General features: G+C 41.5%; 1 protein-coding gene across 1 annotated transcript in view; it reads right to left on the bottom strand.

Annotated features, from left to right (window-relative positions):
• ehbp1 (EH domain binding protein 1) overlaps positions 1-19650 on the bottom strand; it is a 155468-nt gene that overhangs the window by 103250 nt on the left and 32568 nt on the right. Inside the window, exons 6-8 of the mRNA XM_034135961.1 lie at positions 8617-8798; positions 6565-6704; positions 754-891 (exon numbers count right to left, since the gene is read on the bottom strand). Coding sequence (XP_033991852.1) covers positions 754-891; positions 6565-6704; positions 8617-8798 — 460 coding nt within the window. The remainder of the gene's footprint in view (positions 1-753; positions 892-6564; positions 6705-8616; positions 8799-19650) is intronic.

The raw sequence follows: 19650 nt of genomic DNA on the forward strand, positions 1-19650 counted from the left end.
GCATGCACAACACACTATGCAAGAGTTTAAAAAATATATAAGGATATAGCAGAGCCACTAACCAACCAGTGGACCAATCAGATTCTACATACATTTCCTTACATCAATTCGATTTTGGTTGGTTTATCAATATGTTGTTAACATTAGTTCACTTGGAGGATAATTCAGATATATATATGGTTAATATCATACCATAAAAACTGAGTAAATGTGTGTTCAATTTGACAATTCCAAAAAGGCTTTTTGTTTGCCGAGATCCACAGAAACAAATGAATATCTTTTCAAATGAACGTAAAAACATACCAACCTTCAAACCAATTGAAATCTTACGTTTCAAAAGTGGCTTAATAAGATTAGAATGATTGACTGATACGAACAATAAGGTTCAGATTAAACAAGCAAACAAGCATCAAAGTGGGAGCTCTGTGTGTGTGGGTGGGAGCATGCCACTCACAAACTAATAATCCATACTAATACACCTGGCTACTCGGGTGGTCAGACAAAAATATTGGTTTAGCTGTCTGACTGAAAGCATTGGAGCCTCCCCGCTATAGTTACACATGAATACACACATTCAAGGTATGTGCACAACCAAAACCTTTGAGTAGCATCCCCTGTCTTTCTACTGACACCCCCAAAACAAACACTTTTCTTGTGCTAGCATTCATAATAGGGTTAAAACCAGCTAAAATTACATAAAAACATACATCCACCAAAATGAAATTAGATGGATTGCTTTTGTCACATGCATACCTGTGTCGTCCGGATCATCAAACGGGTTGAGGTGGTTCGGATGAAGGTCGTCATCAGGATCCTCGAAGGGATTTGAGCACAAGGCGGGAGGCACTTCCTGATCCTCGTCGTCCAGGAAGTTCAGCTTGTTGATGAGCTCTGTTGCCACAAAAGTCAAACAAAAAGTCATGAACACGAACTACAGAGTCAAGAAAAACAACTACAGCACAATACATCCAGTAAAATGAAATGAATACAAACATTCACAAACCCATATTAACCAAAAATCTGCACTTTGGAGTGAACCATGAGCATTAAAAAAAGTCCTGTGTAAGTAATCCTGCAGCCTGAACTTTTATGTGCTCCACCACCTCAGCCCACTTGATGCATACAGCAGTGGCATTCTGGGAAAATGTGTGCGGTATGGGGTGTTACTGTGGGGGACAGTGAAGGCAGTAGAGAGTTGCTATGGAGATCCCAGCTGGAAAGGCGGAGAGTTGTCCACTTTATCTTCATCATCGTCATCGCATGCTGCCATGGTGTGGGTCAGTTTGTAAAGAGTGTAAATGTGTGCGAGGGAGATGCCAAGAAATGCTGCTGTGAGAATCTGTACAAAGAGAACAAGTGCTGTGTGTGTGTGTGTGTGTGTGTGTGTGTGTGTGCGCGTGTGCGTGTGCGTGTGTGTGTGTGTGTGTCACTTGGCCTCTATATGTAGGGGGGCTTTGTGAAGTGGTGTTAGCTGATAAGGGGTCCGGCACATCCTCGCCTCTGACTGACAACATTCACAACCCAGTTTAGGCCATGGAGGAGCACATGAGTGTGTGTAAGATTTCTTTATAAGCAATGATAAGTTATTTTACTAAATAGTTAACCCTGAAATATTGACTAGCCAGTGAAACCATGTAGAATAGTCTTAAAGAATATCTACTTTTACCCTTCAAAGCAGATACATTGAGACCCCGAATGTAATGCTGATGTTTCTCTAACCCCCTCAACTCCATCTGACTTAGCAATGTATTATATTGTCGCTCTGAAGCTTCTCACCAGCTCCAGGCCCAATTAGAATCTCAAAGCTATCTTTTTTTACTGATGATATGATGAAGTTGATTAGTTTTACTGCTGATATAATCATTTCTTGTAAGCCTTACCTAGGATTTAATCAATTGCTCATATTAGAATACTCTGTTAATGATTGTGTTTCTAACTACATGCAGTGTTTCCTGTGAAAAAGGGAACTTCACAGAAGGATGAAATGTTACATGTGGCCCAATTGCCCAGTAACACGTGTGAAAGAGAGTAGAAAAGCTGTATGATTTACTGAGTGTTTGGACATTACCCCTGTCTTTTTATGGTGTTGTCCAACAATATAATCCTCATAACTTCAATCACCAGTGTATGTGCACGTTGGTTTGCTATCCTGGCTCCAAAATGGTGGAATGAGCTCCCCATTGACATCAGGACAGCAGAAAGCTTACACATCTTCCGGCGCAGACTGAAAACTCATCTCTTTCGACTCCACTTCGAGTGATAGAATGACTAACAAAGCACTTACATACTAATAAAGGACTGGCTTATCTAAAGCCAGTTGAGTAGCACTTGAAATGTGTTGGCTCTATGAAACCTGATGTACTTATATGATTCTGTTTTCTTCTGGTTTGTATCTTCTTGGTCGAATGCACTTATTGTAAGTCGCTTTGGATAAAAGCGTCAGCTAAATGCAATGTAATGTAATGTGTGTTTTAATTGTGTTTTATGGTAATGTCCTGAGTGTTAAGGTAATGGGATCCACGATAAGAATACCACAAATTCAATACAAAGTCCAACTGAAAACAAATGCACTTAATTCCAAATTGACAAAGCAAAACATTTGTTTTCTTTAACCCTTAGATGCATAAGTGGGTCTTTTTTGACCCGGTGAGGTGGTTTTCTTGAAGTATCTTTATAATTATATTTTTTTATCATTTCATATACCAGCTATTCCTCAAAAAACATGTTTTGGATATCATGCCATTCAAATTTTAAATTAAAATTTGAAGAAATTGTAGTTTTTGTATTACTACCCCAAGCTTCCATAAGTGGGTCAAAAAAGACCCGCATGCATTTTCTATGGAATTTCATTTTTTTTTCAAAATGTAAAAAAAATGTCAAAAATTATAAATAGTGAAAAGTTAAATATTAAATATTTCTAGTGTGAACCAAAATATAATACTAAATATTATACAAGTGATTTTTCTTAACCAAAATGACAAAAATTGCATAACAACACATATTATTCTAATACGGGTCCTTTTTGACCCACTTATGGAAGAGTGTAGGGTCCAGTCACTCTAAGGGCATCTAAGGGTTTTAAAAGGTAAGTAAGAACAGTTTGTTTGGATCCCATGTACTTGTTATGGTTCACTACCAATTGCAGTAAAACAAAAGGGAAGGTAACACTGTCACAAAAACAAGAACATGAACCAAAAGGATAAACACCAACGGATGTGTTCACAACACCTCTTACTGCACATCACCACATGAGCCAAGATCAATTGTACCACCACAACACGATCACAATACCAATGTCAAGGAGGATCAGGGGATGGGACGTTTTGAGTGAAAGAGAGAGAAATAAAAAGAGACGGAAAGCTAGAAAAGACAGGATTAAGAAAAGAATGATATGTAAAGAGATTGTGGTAATGCATGGTAGTGTAGAGGTGACACAACGAGTCAGGAACACGGGAGGTGAAAGAAAGGTGAAAAAAGACCTTGGGAGGAAGCGGCAGGCTTAGCGGTTGCTTTGCGTGCTCGCATAAGGACACCAGCATCATCATCCTCATCCTCATCATCATCTAAGCAGCTGAGGGCATTCAACTGGTTTACTATCTCTGTAAAGGACAGGGCCATACAGGAAGGGAGGAAGGAAGAATAGCAGTGAATAAGGCAAAATAACACATCCCATAGAGAAATAGCCCACACACACACGCTCACACACAAACTCTTTTAACAAATAAATGTATAAACAGAGTTGAGGAAAGTGCATATTATTGTGTATACCTTGATTTAGTTTGCAGTGTTATTGCTATTTTTGAACTAGCTTGCTACTTGTGCTTGATCTAAATTATATCTCCAAATACACAGATCATTGTGTCAAACTGCATGAGTTGGTTATCTCTGTAGCAGGGTGTTATTCTCAGCTAAAACACACTTAAACCAAACATAATGTTGTACACTGACACTCAAATAAAACAATATTCTTTAGGAAAAAGTCAACTCAAAGGATATTGTCTGTTCAAATAAACATTAGTTTCTTAGTTTTAATATATCTCTACCAAAAATAAGAATCAGTATCAATTTCATTCAACTCTTCTGACAATAAACCAAAGGGTCTGGTCTAATAATTACAGACTGGGGTTTGAATTCAAATGCACCTGACAAATAGGTCAACGTTTAAATATTATAAGTAAGTGTAACTAAATCTTGAGAAATTAAAACTGGCCCTAAAAAAAGTTAAGGTATTTCAAAACTAAATAAATATATAAAAAGTAAACCTTCCTGGGAAACTGAAAGAGTGACTCACATATTTAAAAATCAATACTAAAAAAATGATTATAACTTTGCTCCGTCTTAGAATAACCGTCCTAAAATCAAGATCATTTGATACAATAATGAGTAAAAAAAAAAAAAAAGTAGTCCAACACACACACACATATGCAAATTCACAATCAATATACCCACAAATTGTATATATTCATGAAGATGAAAAATACAACGTATCTAGTTATAATATATTCTCTTTTCACACACTGTGAGTGAAAGCTAAAAAAGAGAACATGTTTTGCGGGGTATGCATGGGTTAGCTGGCGTTAGTGTTGCAGTTTGTTGGGTAGGTAGCATCGGGGGGGGGGGGGGGAGTTTTGGCAGCTCGGCCAGCCTTTGATTCAGAGCCGCTAGTGAAGCATCGCTGTAGGCGCTCAATGCATATACATATGAGACAAAGAGCAGGGAAGGGTACGCAAAGGAGAGAAAGCATGAAGCTTAACATGAAGAAAAGTTGGATTAAGCAAAGCAGGAGGCACCCGCACATGAGACCATAGTACGATTCCTCAACATGTACTGTATGGATGGAAGCCACCACGAGTCCAAAAAACAAGAAGAAAGCCAGGAACAAAGAATAACAGCTGGGAAGAACAGCATAAGCAATAAAAGATAACCTAAATACAGACACTGTAAATGAAACTCATGGATATATAATCCTACGTATGCAAGCATGCACACTTGAAGAAGCAGAAACATAAAAAAATTAATTAAAATAAAATAAGCAAAGCTGATGCCACGCTGAAGCCTTGGTGGTGGTTCAGGTCTGAATGATTTTTCAGGATGGTTGGTCCACCAAGTAAAGAGTTTAAGAAGATGGCAATATTTTGACAATGACATTTTGGGGTTTGGAGGGATCTATTAGAATTAAAATATAATAGAGTGCCACAGTGACGCGTCCTAAAACCCGGAAGTAAAATCCTTCCGGTTCCTTCGACAAAAACGCAATGCAAGTTCTCCATAGGATTTTGGAAAATAGCTGGAAATAAGGTCTGTGGTTGAGACACATTTAAGAGACGGATCACGTTTTGTTCAGTCGGATAATCTCCACATGTCTACCCTACTTTTATAATTTTCGAATCATAAATCTAGTCGCAGAAGCAAAATGCTAACGTTATGCTATAAACGAACTACAGCAGGGTCGCTGCTTCAACGTCACGCCAACTTAAGATCCATATTCAAAACTACAGATTCAAAATGGTACGAGTTGAAGCGTTTGTTTGAACAGTTTGCAGGAGGCAGGTACTTGCTTTCAAGCAGAACAGGGCAAACAAACTTAGAGGGAGTGTTTACGTGTTCGGCGTAATGACGTCTCGACAACTTCTGTAGTCCTACTCACCCACTTGGTAACAACCATCGTTTTTCAGACACGTCAACTCTTCAGAAATCACCAGTGGGGTCACTGCTGATGGATTTAATGTCGTAGAACAAAACGTGATCCGTCTCTTCAATGTGTCTCTACCACAGACCTTAGTTCAGCTATTTTCCAAAACCCTATGGAGAAATCCCATTGCGTTTTGTCGAAGGAACCGGAAGTGGTAAAATGCTAACTTACTTCCGGGTTTTAGGACGCGTCACTGTGGCACTCTATTCAAGCTATTTTAAGGTACCTAAACCTTACATGTTCAGACCTTTGGGGCCTTTAGCATTAGATCTAAATAGTAAATATAAAATTAAGCGGGAAAAAGTTAACAAAATCCATTATTAATATTAATCTTTGTATACTGTCAGTTTTTTCCCAAAAACAAGCAAATAATATAACAATGGATTGTTTTGATTTCCAATATTTAAAGATTTATGTTTTACACGAGTGGTTACAGTATGTTGATTAAACACTAGATAATGTTGAAAATAAGATATTTTAAACATAAGTTGTGGCTATCTAATTAAAGAATTTTCAATATTTCAAGAACAGTATATTCCAATTCAAGCATATTCCTAACCTTGTAAACGTACTGGTTGAAATTAAGCATTTTCCAATCTATCAAGACTTTGTGCAAACCCTGGCTTTTTGCTGGTCATGTTAATTTGCCAGCTGCAAAATAGCTGGTTTAGCAGACTGATTGACCAATAACAGCACAGGAAAAGTCACTGAAAAGCGTGAATGCTGGCCAGTAGTCAACATATTACTGTGCTCAGGTTTAATGGATGATTCCAGCAAAGCAGCAACATGTGTGACTTTGATCCATGTCGGCCGGTGTATCTCGGTTAATTAAAACTGTGTCAAAGGAATACAAATAGTTTTGAGTCAGTCACCTGTGATCTTGGCAGTCTTCTCCTCCTGGTTCACCCTGTTCTCCTCGTCCTCCTCGTTCTCCTCCTCAAAGTCGTCCAGGTTACCGATGTCGGCCTGCTTCATGCTCATCAGGCTGGCCAGGCTCTGCATGTCCTCATCACTGCACCATAGAAAACAGACACAAACTTATGTTTAGAGGTAGAAACAGTGTTTATAACAGATACATATGCCAATACAATAGAGAGGCGAAGTCCCGCCCATCTACTTCCGACCCATGGGACCTTATTTTGGAAAACTTATGTATTGAAGTCAATGGGGAGAGAAAGATTATCTTTCGATCCCGTTTGAATTGTGCCACGAATTACACATATGATGTTTGTCAATCTTAAAAAATAATTTCCATGTCAAAAAAGTCAGTTTGTCGTAAAACTGTTGAAATATAAGACTATGAAAAATACGCAACTAGAAAGACTACAAATCCCAGAATCCCGGTCCCGCATGCTGGCTCTTAGGAACCGACTAACTCCCCTTTTGTGTATGTAGAGAGAAAACACATCTTTTTACGTTACCATTGTTCTCATACTGATATTCTGCACAAACTGTGCTGTTGTATTTGCTGTAAAGTGTCTTTACTGTAGGGTATTTTTATTATATGTACAGCACTTTGGCTCGACCAAAAATCGTTTAAAAATGTGCTATATAAATAAAACTTGATTTGATTTGATGTGCAGCTCTCAACATGCCCAGACTCGTAGTGATTTTCACTTCTTTTAATACTTTCCGCCTCATTCTGAAAGAAAGAAGTGAAATGTGCCAACGTGACGGCCGTCTTGGTGTGTGGTGCGAGACGGGAGATGTAGTTCATTGAGCGGTTTCACACAAAAAAAAGTGTTACTTCACAGTTTTACAACACATTTTTATTTTTTTGACTTGCAAAATTATCTTTTAAATGGACAAACATCATATGTGTAATTCGTGGCTCAATTCAAACGGGATCGAAAGATAATCTTTCTCTCCCCATTGACTTCAATACATAATTTTTCCGAAATAAGGTCCCATGGAGCTCCCCCGGAAAGGGAGGGACTTCGCCTCTCTATAGTGGTAAAAAGTACAAATGATTACCATAGGTTCATATTTAAAACCAACTACAAGGGATACAAAACCATAAGGGTTATCATAGCTCTCAACCCTTCTCTTTCTGTCTTCACTTCTTCCACTACTCTTCATCTACAAACCTTATTGTCATAACAACCATGAGACTTTAACTTCACTCCTACATTTGAAGCACATCTCATCCTGACAGTCAAACCTCTCTTCTCTCCTCATTCCCTTCCACCCATTGTCTCTTATTTCCCCCCCACCCTCCCTTTATTCTACAGTACTGCCTGTATTTAATGTAGTCCTGTGTACTCCCCCTCAGTCCCTCAAACCGCCGCTCCATCATAATCAATGCGCTCTCCTCTCTGTTCTTTGTGTTTGGTGTTTCCCAGGCCCAGAGGCTCATTTGAACTGGTGTGATTGAGTTTGTTTGTGTGTGGTCGACATCATTCCCCGAAGGGTTAACAAGGGTTACGCGCCATCGACCCGCCGCCCGCGCCACAACAAAGGCCTTGATGCTTTGCTCCCGCTCAGTGTGTGTGTGTGTGTGTGCCTGTCTTTAAATAAAAGTCCCTCCTATCAAAATCAGAATGAATAACAAACGGCAGACAACGTGATGGAGAGTGTGTCCTCAAATGAAAGTTGGTGATATCAAAGATGTGAATGAGAAGCTGAAAGTGAGTGTGTCTGTAAATTAAACTTTGTGCAATCAAAGAATGTAAGACTGATGTGAGTCCGTTTTTGTGCGCATACATTAAGTGTGCGCATATCCTTATACGTTTTAATCTATGGATTCAGTATAACTATACAAATACCCAGACAGCTTGGCTTAGTGATTCCTTATAAAGCAGTCTTGTATACTTCTAAATGATTTGCCATAAACCCTTCGACAAAAAGCCTAGAAGACTAATTTTCACCCTCAGAAAAGCTAACAAAAGAATTATGAATACTTTAATCAGAAGACGGTGACTTACGTGGCCTTTCCCTCACGGAGGAAGATGCAGGAGAGGGAAAACTGCAGCGTGGCCGACACCACCTTCTTGGACAGCGGCTTGAACTTGAGCTTGACATCGGTCTGTGTGGGCATGGGGCTGGCGTACTGCTTCATGTTTATACTGCTGGTAGCCAGGGCCTTCCTCCGCCCTGATGGAGACTCCTGCAGAGGGACACAAAGATGGACAAACAGGTGAAAAAAAGCCCATTTTGGTCAATTGACACGGTATAGCATTGACACTGCAGGGATCAATTGGAAAACAAAAAGAAAAAGTAGCATTTTTTTTTTTTTTTTTAAGCATATTCTGCAAAAACGCTTTTACATTTACTTTGGGAACAAGTATTAAAGGTTTTACAGGGTATATGCAGGAATCCTGAAGTCAAATTGAATACCTTTTAAGACCTTTTTTAAGACCCTTTCCATACATTTTAAGACCTCATCGCCACTTTTAACCGGTTACATTGGCGACACACTTCACCTCACATTTACTATATTACATTACATTACATGTCACTTGTTAGTCGCTTTTATCCAAAGCGACTTACATACTCAATACTGTGGGCAATCCCCACAGGAGCCATTTGGGTGAAGTGTCTTGCCCAGGGACACAACGACATGCTGACTGCAGTGGGGTTTGAACCTGTGACCCCCTGATCTGAACACCACACGCCTATATACAGTATTGATTGTCCTTCCTCCTTATCTTCCAACCATTTGGACGCAAACTTGCATTTCCCCATAACGATGTTGTTTAACAACCGGCGTAAACGGAGCTTCGCGCGCTATCAAGCAGTGAGCGTGCGATGTCCTGTTCAGATGACGTCAAATCCAACGGGATGCCATAAATAAACTACACAGAATCACACTACACACCTACGCAATGATTACATTCAGGCACACTGTAGAATACAACCTCTTTGGACAATTTATATACTTATTGAAAACAAGCTACAACATGTAATACCTTGGAAAATGCCGTTTAATACTTTTTAATAGCCTTACTTTTCGCTAAATTGATTTATCAACTTTTAATACTTTTTAAGACCCCGCGGACACCCTGTGTAACAAAAACTGGTTGTTACAATATCCAGATAAATGATGATAAATGTATTTGGCCACCAGAACAAGCTAATATCTGTGCCCTCCTGCGTTCCTCATTGTGAATTCAGTTGTGAAATCCTCCTGATATTTGCTATCAAAAAGGTCCGTGCTGAAGACATTTCTGCTGCACTTCTTTTCAGAGATGTGCTCTGGGCCAGGGGCTAGCAGTCAAATTGGAATTTGGGAATAAGCCACAGACCAGGTGATAAGAGTTATAGTGTGTGTGTGTGTGTGTGTGTGTGTGTGTGTGTGTGTGTGTGTGTGTGTGTGTGTGTGTGTGTGTGTGTGTTTGCACTTGCAAGCTGCTCACCAGAGGACAGTGTGTGAAATATGAGAACTGCCGGAAAGCCTTGTCACTGACTGCTAGATATGGAAACTAAACAGTATGGGATGTCCCCCCTCCCTTTCCTCTAACAAAAACTGATGGGTTTAGTTTTCTGCGGGTGTGACACCACGCTGTCAGTGAATAGCAGACTGCTTCACCTCCTTGCTGTGTTGATACCACTCACATAGCATGTTCTCTTCTTCTGTTGTGCCTCCTACGTTTTTACAGACTGTGTTTCAGTGAAGGGAAAGACAACTGACACATTTCCCTGGCTAACTGACGATGGTTAACTTGCACGATGAGAGACTGACAACGTAAAGATCAGACACACGTGCACACGTCTCTTTACAGGCCATGTGCAGCAAGCAGTGTTAAAACAAATATTCTCTCTAAATCAGTTTTGCATGGATGTCTAAAAATAGCATATATGATTGTTGACAAACCTACCTTCTAGCGCTGCATGATTATCAAAAAGAATATGGAAATTGCAAAATCTATAATATAATATTTGTTAAATGATCAATAAGTGTGTTAATACCATTTTGAACAAAGAATTGGAAAGCTGCAGAGATATGCCGGCATTAAGAAAACATATGTTTGGCACAGATCTTTTTGGAAAATGAAACTATAATGATCAAATTACTCAAAATAACTGGAATTAGTTGTTTTCTCCATATAGTGCAGCCATACTAACCACACACACACTCCTGCGTTATGATACCACAGAGCTGTGAATAGAGCCCAGAGGATTCATCCTCTCATGCACACAATGCCGAACAAAGCAGAGCAGCTAGCTTTCTCTCACACAACACCGGTTTGAGAGCATATATACATATACACTCCGGAGTGTATGGTAGATCAAGTGATAGAAGCTCTTTACATTGCCCGGTTGCAGATGACTTTACACACACACACCATCTCAGAGAGAAAACTCAATCTCAGCCTTATCGCTGAGGACCGCAGGGTATCACACACACACACACACACACACACACACACACACACACACACACACACACACACACACACACACACACACACACACACACACACACACACACACACACACACACACACACACACACACACACACCACACACACACACACACACACACACACACACACACACACACACACACACACACACACACACACACACACACACACACACACACACACACACACACAAGGATGGAGTAGTAAAGGTCTTGGTTATAGGGTGAGAAACTGTATAAGCTCGAAAAAGGGACAAGAAATCTATAGGCCAGCCAACAATACTACACGGCATGTGATTGTGTCCTTAAATTCTAATTTTTCATAATCATATACTTTATTATGCGTGTGGTTCAAGGTTCAAGGCTTTTATTGGTCATACGAGCATAGCTACAATGTAGTTATGACGATGAAAATCTTAGGTCACAAACCATGTATACATGTCGTTTTTGTGGCTAGAATATTCAAGAGGCAGCTACACGTTACCAATTCTGTTAAAAACAACATGTGATGAAAATCTTGATAACAACATTTGTGATTACTTATCAATGTGTATTCAATAAGTGCTTTTCTAAATATGTATTCATAAATATGTCAGGACTCAACAACAAGGATAAGGCCCAATTGCCTGGGGCAAGTAAATGTGTGTGTTTATTGAGAGTTACAGGCTGAACAGCTCACCCAGGTGGCATGTGGGGTCAAAAGCATTTTTGTCAATGAAAGGTTGACAGTGTGAATCCCAGACCAGCCGAAGAAATACAGTCCTCAAAAGCTAGTTTCCAGGTGCATTTAGACGAGACCTAAAACTTCAAATGGACCTGGCAGAAATGATCAGAATCTGAGTCTGTAACCTCTATCCCTCTGTTTCTATCTTACCTTTCCATCCTTCAATCTCTCTCCATCATTCCCACCTCGCTCCATACTCAGACCAAGAATGAAATAAAAAACTACAGAACAAATCGAGCGAAGGAGTAGCGAGGCCACTTGACATTTCGTGCTGACATTTGGGCCTTGTCACTTTAGATGGGAAACGTAATGACGTATCATCGCCCCACCAGCAAGTCAAAAGAACAGCCCTTCAAGAGAAGAGGAAGATGGGAAAAGAACTCTCTGCAGATTACACCCTCGCCATTACACTAAGCTAATAGTGCATGTAGATACGTTATGAATGGATTTGCTAAATGCACCAAACACTTAAGAAGAGGGGATTTAGCAAAAAGGAGGATGGGGAGGAGAAGGGGGAGAGGGATCTTGAAAATAGGAAATACGTAAGGATATGCAAATACCCCGGCGCAAGAATGGAATAACCGTTTCAACAGATTTGAGTAGGGACAGCAAACAATGGAAATCGGCTCTATTTCCCCGGATGCTGCTTGTCAATCAATGTGTGTGTGTGTGTGTGTTGGGGAGAAAGTGAGGGGGGTAGCTGGGATTAGGGTGACAGGGAGGTTGTGACAATGTGTAAAATGAAAGAAAAGGACAATGCAGAAGTTTAATGTATTATAGAGAGGACTATCAATGTGCTCTCTCTTTCTGAGCCCAGAGAATGACTAAATACCTGTGTGTGTGTGTGTGTGTGTGTGTGTGTGGCACAGCTGAAGAAAAGAGGATAGAAAAAGGAGGGAGGGGTGGTGTGGCTGTATGCTGCCCCCTAGCTGCAACCAAGTGCAACTGCAGAGCATCATTTGATTCACTTACATCTTTGTACCACACTCATACAAACACACACACACACACACACACACACTCGAACACATCAGGCCACATGTTAGAAGACCCACGCAACCCACTATAATAATAACAACAATCCAGCAAACAGTGACTCTTTACTGCCATATAAACTAAACAACTGACGATGATCGACTTTATTTCGAGACGGTTGTGTTGGTGTCAGTCCTGCCCCTCTCCCCTGTTGCCAGCTGGCCCCGGATCGATCCACAGATGCTCCCCTGGTGGGGGGGCAGGGGTCAGGGCAGGAGGGGTGCCCGGGGGTCCTGCTGAATCCCTCTGCCCCAAAATGCCAATGGGACGGGCCGGAGGAAGGAGGGGTGGGGATCCTTTTGTCACCGAGAGATGATGGATTAATTAGGCTGAGTGCGAAAAATAAGCTGGCTTCTTTGAGACCGCACACACACACACACACACACACACACACACACACACACACACCACACACACACACACACACACACACACACACACCACACACACACACACACACACACACACACACACACACACACACACACAACACACACACACACACACACACACACACACACACACACACACACACACACACACACACACACACACACACACACACACACACACACACACACACACACACACACACACACACACAGTTTGCCAGCGTAAGAACATGATGAACAAAAAGAACAAGCCAATCATCTAATGGCTTTATCACACAGGTCACCAGTCAATTGGTTTCTCATTTGCATGGTCAATGCTCCATATTGATCCATATACTATCACTTCTTTCTTACAATTCAACATTATTGTCTTGGACTGACCAAGTTCCCAACCGTTTAGTGTCATTGGAGGGGCTGGCAGATATGAGTTCATCTCGCACTGTTGTGTTCGTGCCATTGTCGGCAAAAGGTCTTGGCACAACTGATTTGTCAATAACTAAAGCGAGTGTGTGGCGATGTTTAGTATATTGCTGAGGAAGATAAAAGATAAAGACAGTGGTATTACAACGATGACGAGAAGTGGTGAATCACTGGATCCACGTGAAACAGATGATTATCGGACTTAAGCCTGCTGCCACAAAACAAAAAACCATCCTAAACTGGCTGAAAGGGACAAACGGAGGTCAGTTTCCACAGACTACGTTAGGACTTCACAGTGGAAAAGTCACATAGTTGATGTTGTCCTCAGAAATGCCATGAGGTAAAAGTGATTTGCATGGAGCAGAATTACGGTAGATGAATACAAAAATCTGGCTACATTTTGCTGTTTTACTTTCATTCAACGTCTTCTCCCTCTTTATTTATAAAATATGTTTATAGTAAAGTTACGAGCAACAAAGTATAACCCTCAAAGCGGACAGTATGGACACAGGGGATTCAAATACGTGCACACAGGCCTTTGTAATTTGTATTCACACATATCAGAAAATAAAGCCTAACTCAATTTACCCTATAGAATAACCCTGAGGTAGCACCGATTAGCCCTCCGCCCCGACTCCCAAAATCAGCTGGCTGTGGTTGGATTCAGCAGTCAGCAGATTGGAGGTGGATGGGGGGGGGGGCACAGTGCTATTCCTCTTGCCTCAAGGTCACAGTTATTGGAAATGGAGACATCCAATGTGCTCACATCTCCCTTTGAAATCCGCACACAATGGAGTGATTCCTCTGTGTCAATTTGGCCTCCCCTGATAACTGATAAGGCGGGCCTTTTTACATACCACCTATGAATACCGCACTATAGGCGTTATATACACACACACACACATTCAGATTAAGACCAATTTATTCATCTGCTACTATTATATGTGAGGATTTATTTTTCTCCCCGAGCACTGTGTATTTTAAAAGGCAACAATGAACATAAAAGGCATGCAATACTATCACTGCAGTTATGTGAATTACAATGACAATGGTTTTAATAATGGAATGAACTGTGCAAATGGGTTTGATGTGTATTGTCACACACACACACACACACACACACACACACACACACACACACATGCACAGTCTCTCTCTCACACACACTGACACACAAAAAAGGATCACAGGATTTCTCTTCACTAAAACCACATTGTGGATCAGATTTAACTTAAACCCCACCAAATGGAAACATCTTCCGCTGACCACCACCTCATCCCCGGGGGGGGGCGGGAACAACAAAAAGCGACAAGGTTGACAAACAGTTGAGGGAAAGTGAGAGAAGTAAGAGAGTGAAGAGAGAAGATTAGTCACAACAAGAGCAGGATTAGGCTTGTTTTAAAGGGACAGGGCGGCAGATTACAGCACAGTGTGTGCTGCAGTGCTGGCTGAATATGGTTTGAAATGACACTGAGCTCCAGAGAGGGAGTCTTTTTGTATTAGGAAACTGGATATGGGACAGAAGAGTGTGTGGCTACTGCCAGATACAGGAACTGTACAGGCCCACAACTCAGGATACAAGGACTCATTGTTGACAAACAATTACATAAAAATGCTAAAAAAATTGAACAAATCCTGAGCAAACGGGACTCATTCTCCGGTGTGCTTCAGAAAGAAGGATGACATCAAATACAAGTATAGTAGCTCACAGAGTAACCATTGTGTTGCTGCGCCTGACCTCATTGGAGAGGGTTAGGGCTTTTAAAACACAAACATTTTGAAATGATCAGTTATGGTTTCGGTTATCGGTAATTGGCTTATAAAAAAACATATTGTGCATTGCTGTTTCTTTATTTGCTACAATGCACTCATCACAACCTGGAAAACAAATGGACAATGCCAATCTCTGCTGATATGTTTAATGGCATCACAGTTTCTCTTTCTTCTGAAGACAACATTCTGTGTTTGCCAGGAGGGAGACTTTAGTTTTGAGTGTGTTAGACAGAGAAAAGAGGGAGGTGGTTAGAGACGGAGAGAGAAAGGAGAATAAAGGGAGATTGAGGAATGCCTTTAATGCAGAGTTGCTCTGATGGCAGCAGATGAAAGGAGGAGAGTCACAAACCAACCAGCCCTTAAAAGGTCTAATCCTAACTGGGAGAGGGGCTAACCTCCTGCTAGCTCACAGGCCAAACACAACACACAAAAGAACAGCAATATTGCAGAGGTTCAACAACATTAATGAAACCTCCAGATATAAAAAGCTCCACACCAAAGCGCCAACAGGCTTAACGATGGTCACCCTGACCACAAATAAAGATCACCCTTCTCCTTAACACTCCCTCAGCCTCCCAACAGGGTCACACTGGACCTAGATGTTTATTTATGTCATTACTACGTGTGCTCCGTTTAACCACATGACACACACATTTACATTAAACTCATTAAACAATGTCCAAAAGGGCAACTGGGATAAGGATTACAGGAAAAGCAAGACATATTTAATGAATATATAAACAGGGAAGCCTTAAAAGCCTTTTTGCAGCATGGACATGAAGGAAATTGACATAAACACATCTTTAGGCTGAGATCTAGTCTACGATGAGAACCTGTGCAAACACTGGGATGCAACTTATAATGTCATTGCTGTTATGGATCAATTTGTTTTATTTTAGATTTAAGGTAGGGTAGGTAAGAATGGAGAAACCAGCTCGAGTGTGCTAGAATTTGAAAGTACGCAGCCGAAAAAAATCTGCCACTTCCTTCAGACTTCCTCACAGAGCCCCTCCTCCAACACACACGAACGCGCACATGACCAATGAGGGCACGAGATAAGTTTGTGCACAGATGGAAGGCTGACAGGCAGGTAGGCCATCCAGTTATTTTAGCCGGGCCGGCTCAGATGATTGGTCGTGATTTTTACAGTACTACGGCTTCCACAGATTATTTTTTATGTATTTATTGTCAAAGCATTTAATGTATTCATTGCTATCGGGATGTTAAGAGCATTCCATGGAATATAACAACAAGTGTTTCTGAAGTGAATTACCTACCCCACCTTTAACTCTTTAGTTAATACAAAGTCAGAAAATAATGAGAAGCACATCCTCCTTTTCAAGAGCCTAAAGTTTTGTTGTGTTCGACCACCCCAAATAAATGTAATGTAATGTCATATAAGACGAGGAAACATGTAAATCCTCCGTACTGAGATGCTGGAACCAGCATATCTTTGGCATATTTGTTTGATAAATGACAAAAAGTTGAATGAATTATCTCAATTGTCTTGACTTATCTGCAAATCATTTCAACAGCAGAAAAAGTTCAACTAAAATCTGCCTTTTTTCTTAGTTTTTCTAATTAGTTATAAAAATGCTTGGATGGACACCAAGCCTGTATCTCATAACCTCTCTGTCCCTCCCTCCCTGCCTCACCCCTCTCCTTATCAGTGAGTCCAGGGTGCCCTCCTCTCGTCGACTCTCTGGGTTTTTCTTTTGGGCGGCCCCTCAGTGCCCCCACACACACTCAGACCTAGAGCATGCACTTCAGACAGGGGGCTAATGGGAAAATAAATTACCAGCAGGCAAAAGCCCTGGCTCTGCACTTCTGCTGGAGAGAGGGACACAGGGGGGTGTGGGTGGTCAAGAAATGGAAAGAGAGAAGGGTAGAGAAGACGGAAAATGAAAGACAGAGAGGTGGAAATCAAGGAGACGGATGGGGAGGAAAGAAGAGAGAGAGGGAAAGATGGAGAAAATGAGGAAGAGGGGGTGATGGAGAAAGAAAGACGAGGCAAAGAGGGGGAGGGAAAGATGGAGAGAGAGAGTGAGAGAGAGAGGGAGAGAGATAGGTCGACGGGATTATAGCAGGAGTTCATCCCTGGTCTATGAAGTGCCTGCTCATCACTTTTCCAACGATTTCCCCATCTCCGGCCATCAGAGGCCTAAAATGGCCAATAACATCACCACCCACACCCACACACACACCCACACACCCACACACACACACCCACACACCACACACCCACACACCCACACACCCACACACACACCCACCCACACAGAGCCAAAACCTAACTATACTGTATCTGCGGTTGATTACTCCTCCTGCATGAAGCAGCCGTTCAGATATCAGAACGGCACATTCACCACAGTGGTGGACAGCAGTGTAGATGTGTGTGCATGCCCAGTGTCCTTGTGTGTGAATGTAGAAAGTTGGACAATATATGAGTGCATAAAAGGTGTGTGTGTGTGTGTGTGTGTGTGTGTGTGTGTGTCTGTGTGTGTGTCTGTGTGTGTGTGTGTGTCCGACAAATCTTTTTTTGTTGCTATGAACCCGAGAACATAAGCTCCAGCATGTACAAACTAATGAAAACACTAAATCTTAGTAGTAAAAAAGTGATTCATATAGTGTAAGAAAGGACATACTGAGTAAAGGGGGAAAACATGGACTTAGCCTTCCCAGGAGTACTCTCTTCCATGTATGCTCACTTCACCCTCTCAATTCTGATAAAGCAGCTGTTGGCCAGACAAAGCCATACAAGGCAAGGTTAGGTAAGGTAAGGTTGCAATAACATTCCTAACAATGTATGGTGTTACTCATCCCGTTTTGTTTTTAGCATCACTACTAGATAACAGGATGCTAAGAAGCTTAAGGGTTTGGTTGATAAACTTCCCCAAAGATCTCAGTCGTCTTTACTCCAGAGATATCGACTGATGATTTCCAGGTGAAGACAACACAGGGACTTTTGGGAATGTAAATCTCAGCATCCACTCAATTCTCACTTTACAGATCTGTTTGTTTTTAGGCAGGCTGCTGAGATCTGACAGAGCTATGATAGGACCCTAATCCAGAGCAAAGCTGATTTGCTTAAGGGGGAGGAGGGTTAAGATGGCCTGTGACAAGAAACAATTGCCCCGAGTGAGAGTCTGCCTCTCTCCCAGCCCGCTCCATGACAAAGGTGTACTCTCCATGCTAAGTGACAAATCTGGGGAGACAAAGAGCATTAGCAGGGTGATGCTCTGCACCAGTGCCTCTGATTGTGGCCAACTCAAAGAGAATCTAATATGGATTTTAAAAAGAGGAGAGGGAGAGATTAGAATGAAAGAGAAACAATGAACACCTTCTACCAAGGGGGAATTAGTGGAGGGATTGGATAAGGAGCTGGTGTGCCTTAGTGTGTGTGCATGTGTGTGTGTGTGTGTGCAAGGGTGAGCGCTTGTTCTTTGAAATTCCTTTTCCACGAAAGAACAATAGGGTTCCCCAATTCTGTTTATGGCATCGACATGTGAAAAACACTCACAGAAACACAAACTGCTTCCTTTAATATCCACTTGTGTACACTGTGGATGAGCCATATCCTTTATGATACTTTTTTGGAGTGACATTGGGAAACTTTAGTTGGCAGATCAAAGTGACTCATAACCAACAATAGATAAGTGGGGCAAAGGTCACTATACTGTCTCCATAGGCCTCTGCTTCTGTCAACACTAGATGTGCTTAAGACTATCAAAACAGAGGGATATCAATTCAATCCATGTGTGCTGCGCTTAGGTGCGTTTCGATAGATTCCCTTTTGCTTAAAAACATGTGTAAGCAAACTTTGAGACATTCGATATGAGAATCTCTCCCATAGAGGAAATATGTCCTTCGTCACATCTCCTCAACACCTATGGGTGTAAGCCTTTACAGCAAGACACCTTCGAATTCTTGACCCGTTCCTGTGTGGGTGCGGTACAGATTTATATCCCAAACAGAGACAGAGACATGTGTGGGGATCAGTCTAACTGTCAGTGGCTGGCTTAGCGCTGGCATCAGAGCACATCACAAGACCCTATTCATTGCCACTTAGCAGAACAGTCGCCTCAGATTGCCAGTCACTGTGTGTGTGTGTGTGTGTGTGTGTGTGTGTGTGTGTGTGTGTGTGTGTGTGTGTGTGTGTGTGTGTGTGTGTGTGTGTGTGTGTGTGTGTGTGTGTGTTCATAAAATGCTCATAAGCACAAACACACTGGCACGGACTCCCTGCGAGCG

This window comes from Trematomus bernacchii, unplaced genomic scaffold (genome assembly GCF_902827165.1).
Source record: "Trematomus bernacchii unplaced genomic scaffold, fTreBer1.1, whole genome shotgun sequence".
NCBI classification, from domain to species: domain Eukaryota; kingdom Metazoa; phylum Chordata; class Actinopteri; order Perciformes; family Nototheniidae; genus Trematomus; species Trematomus bernacchii.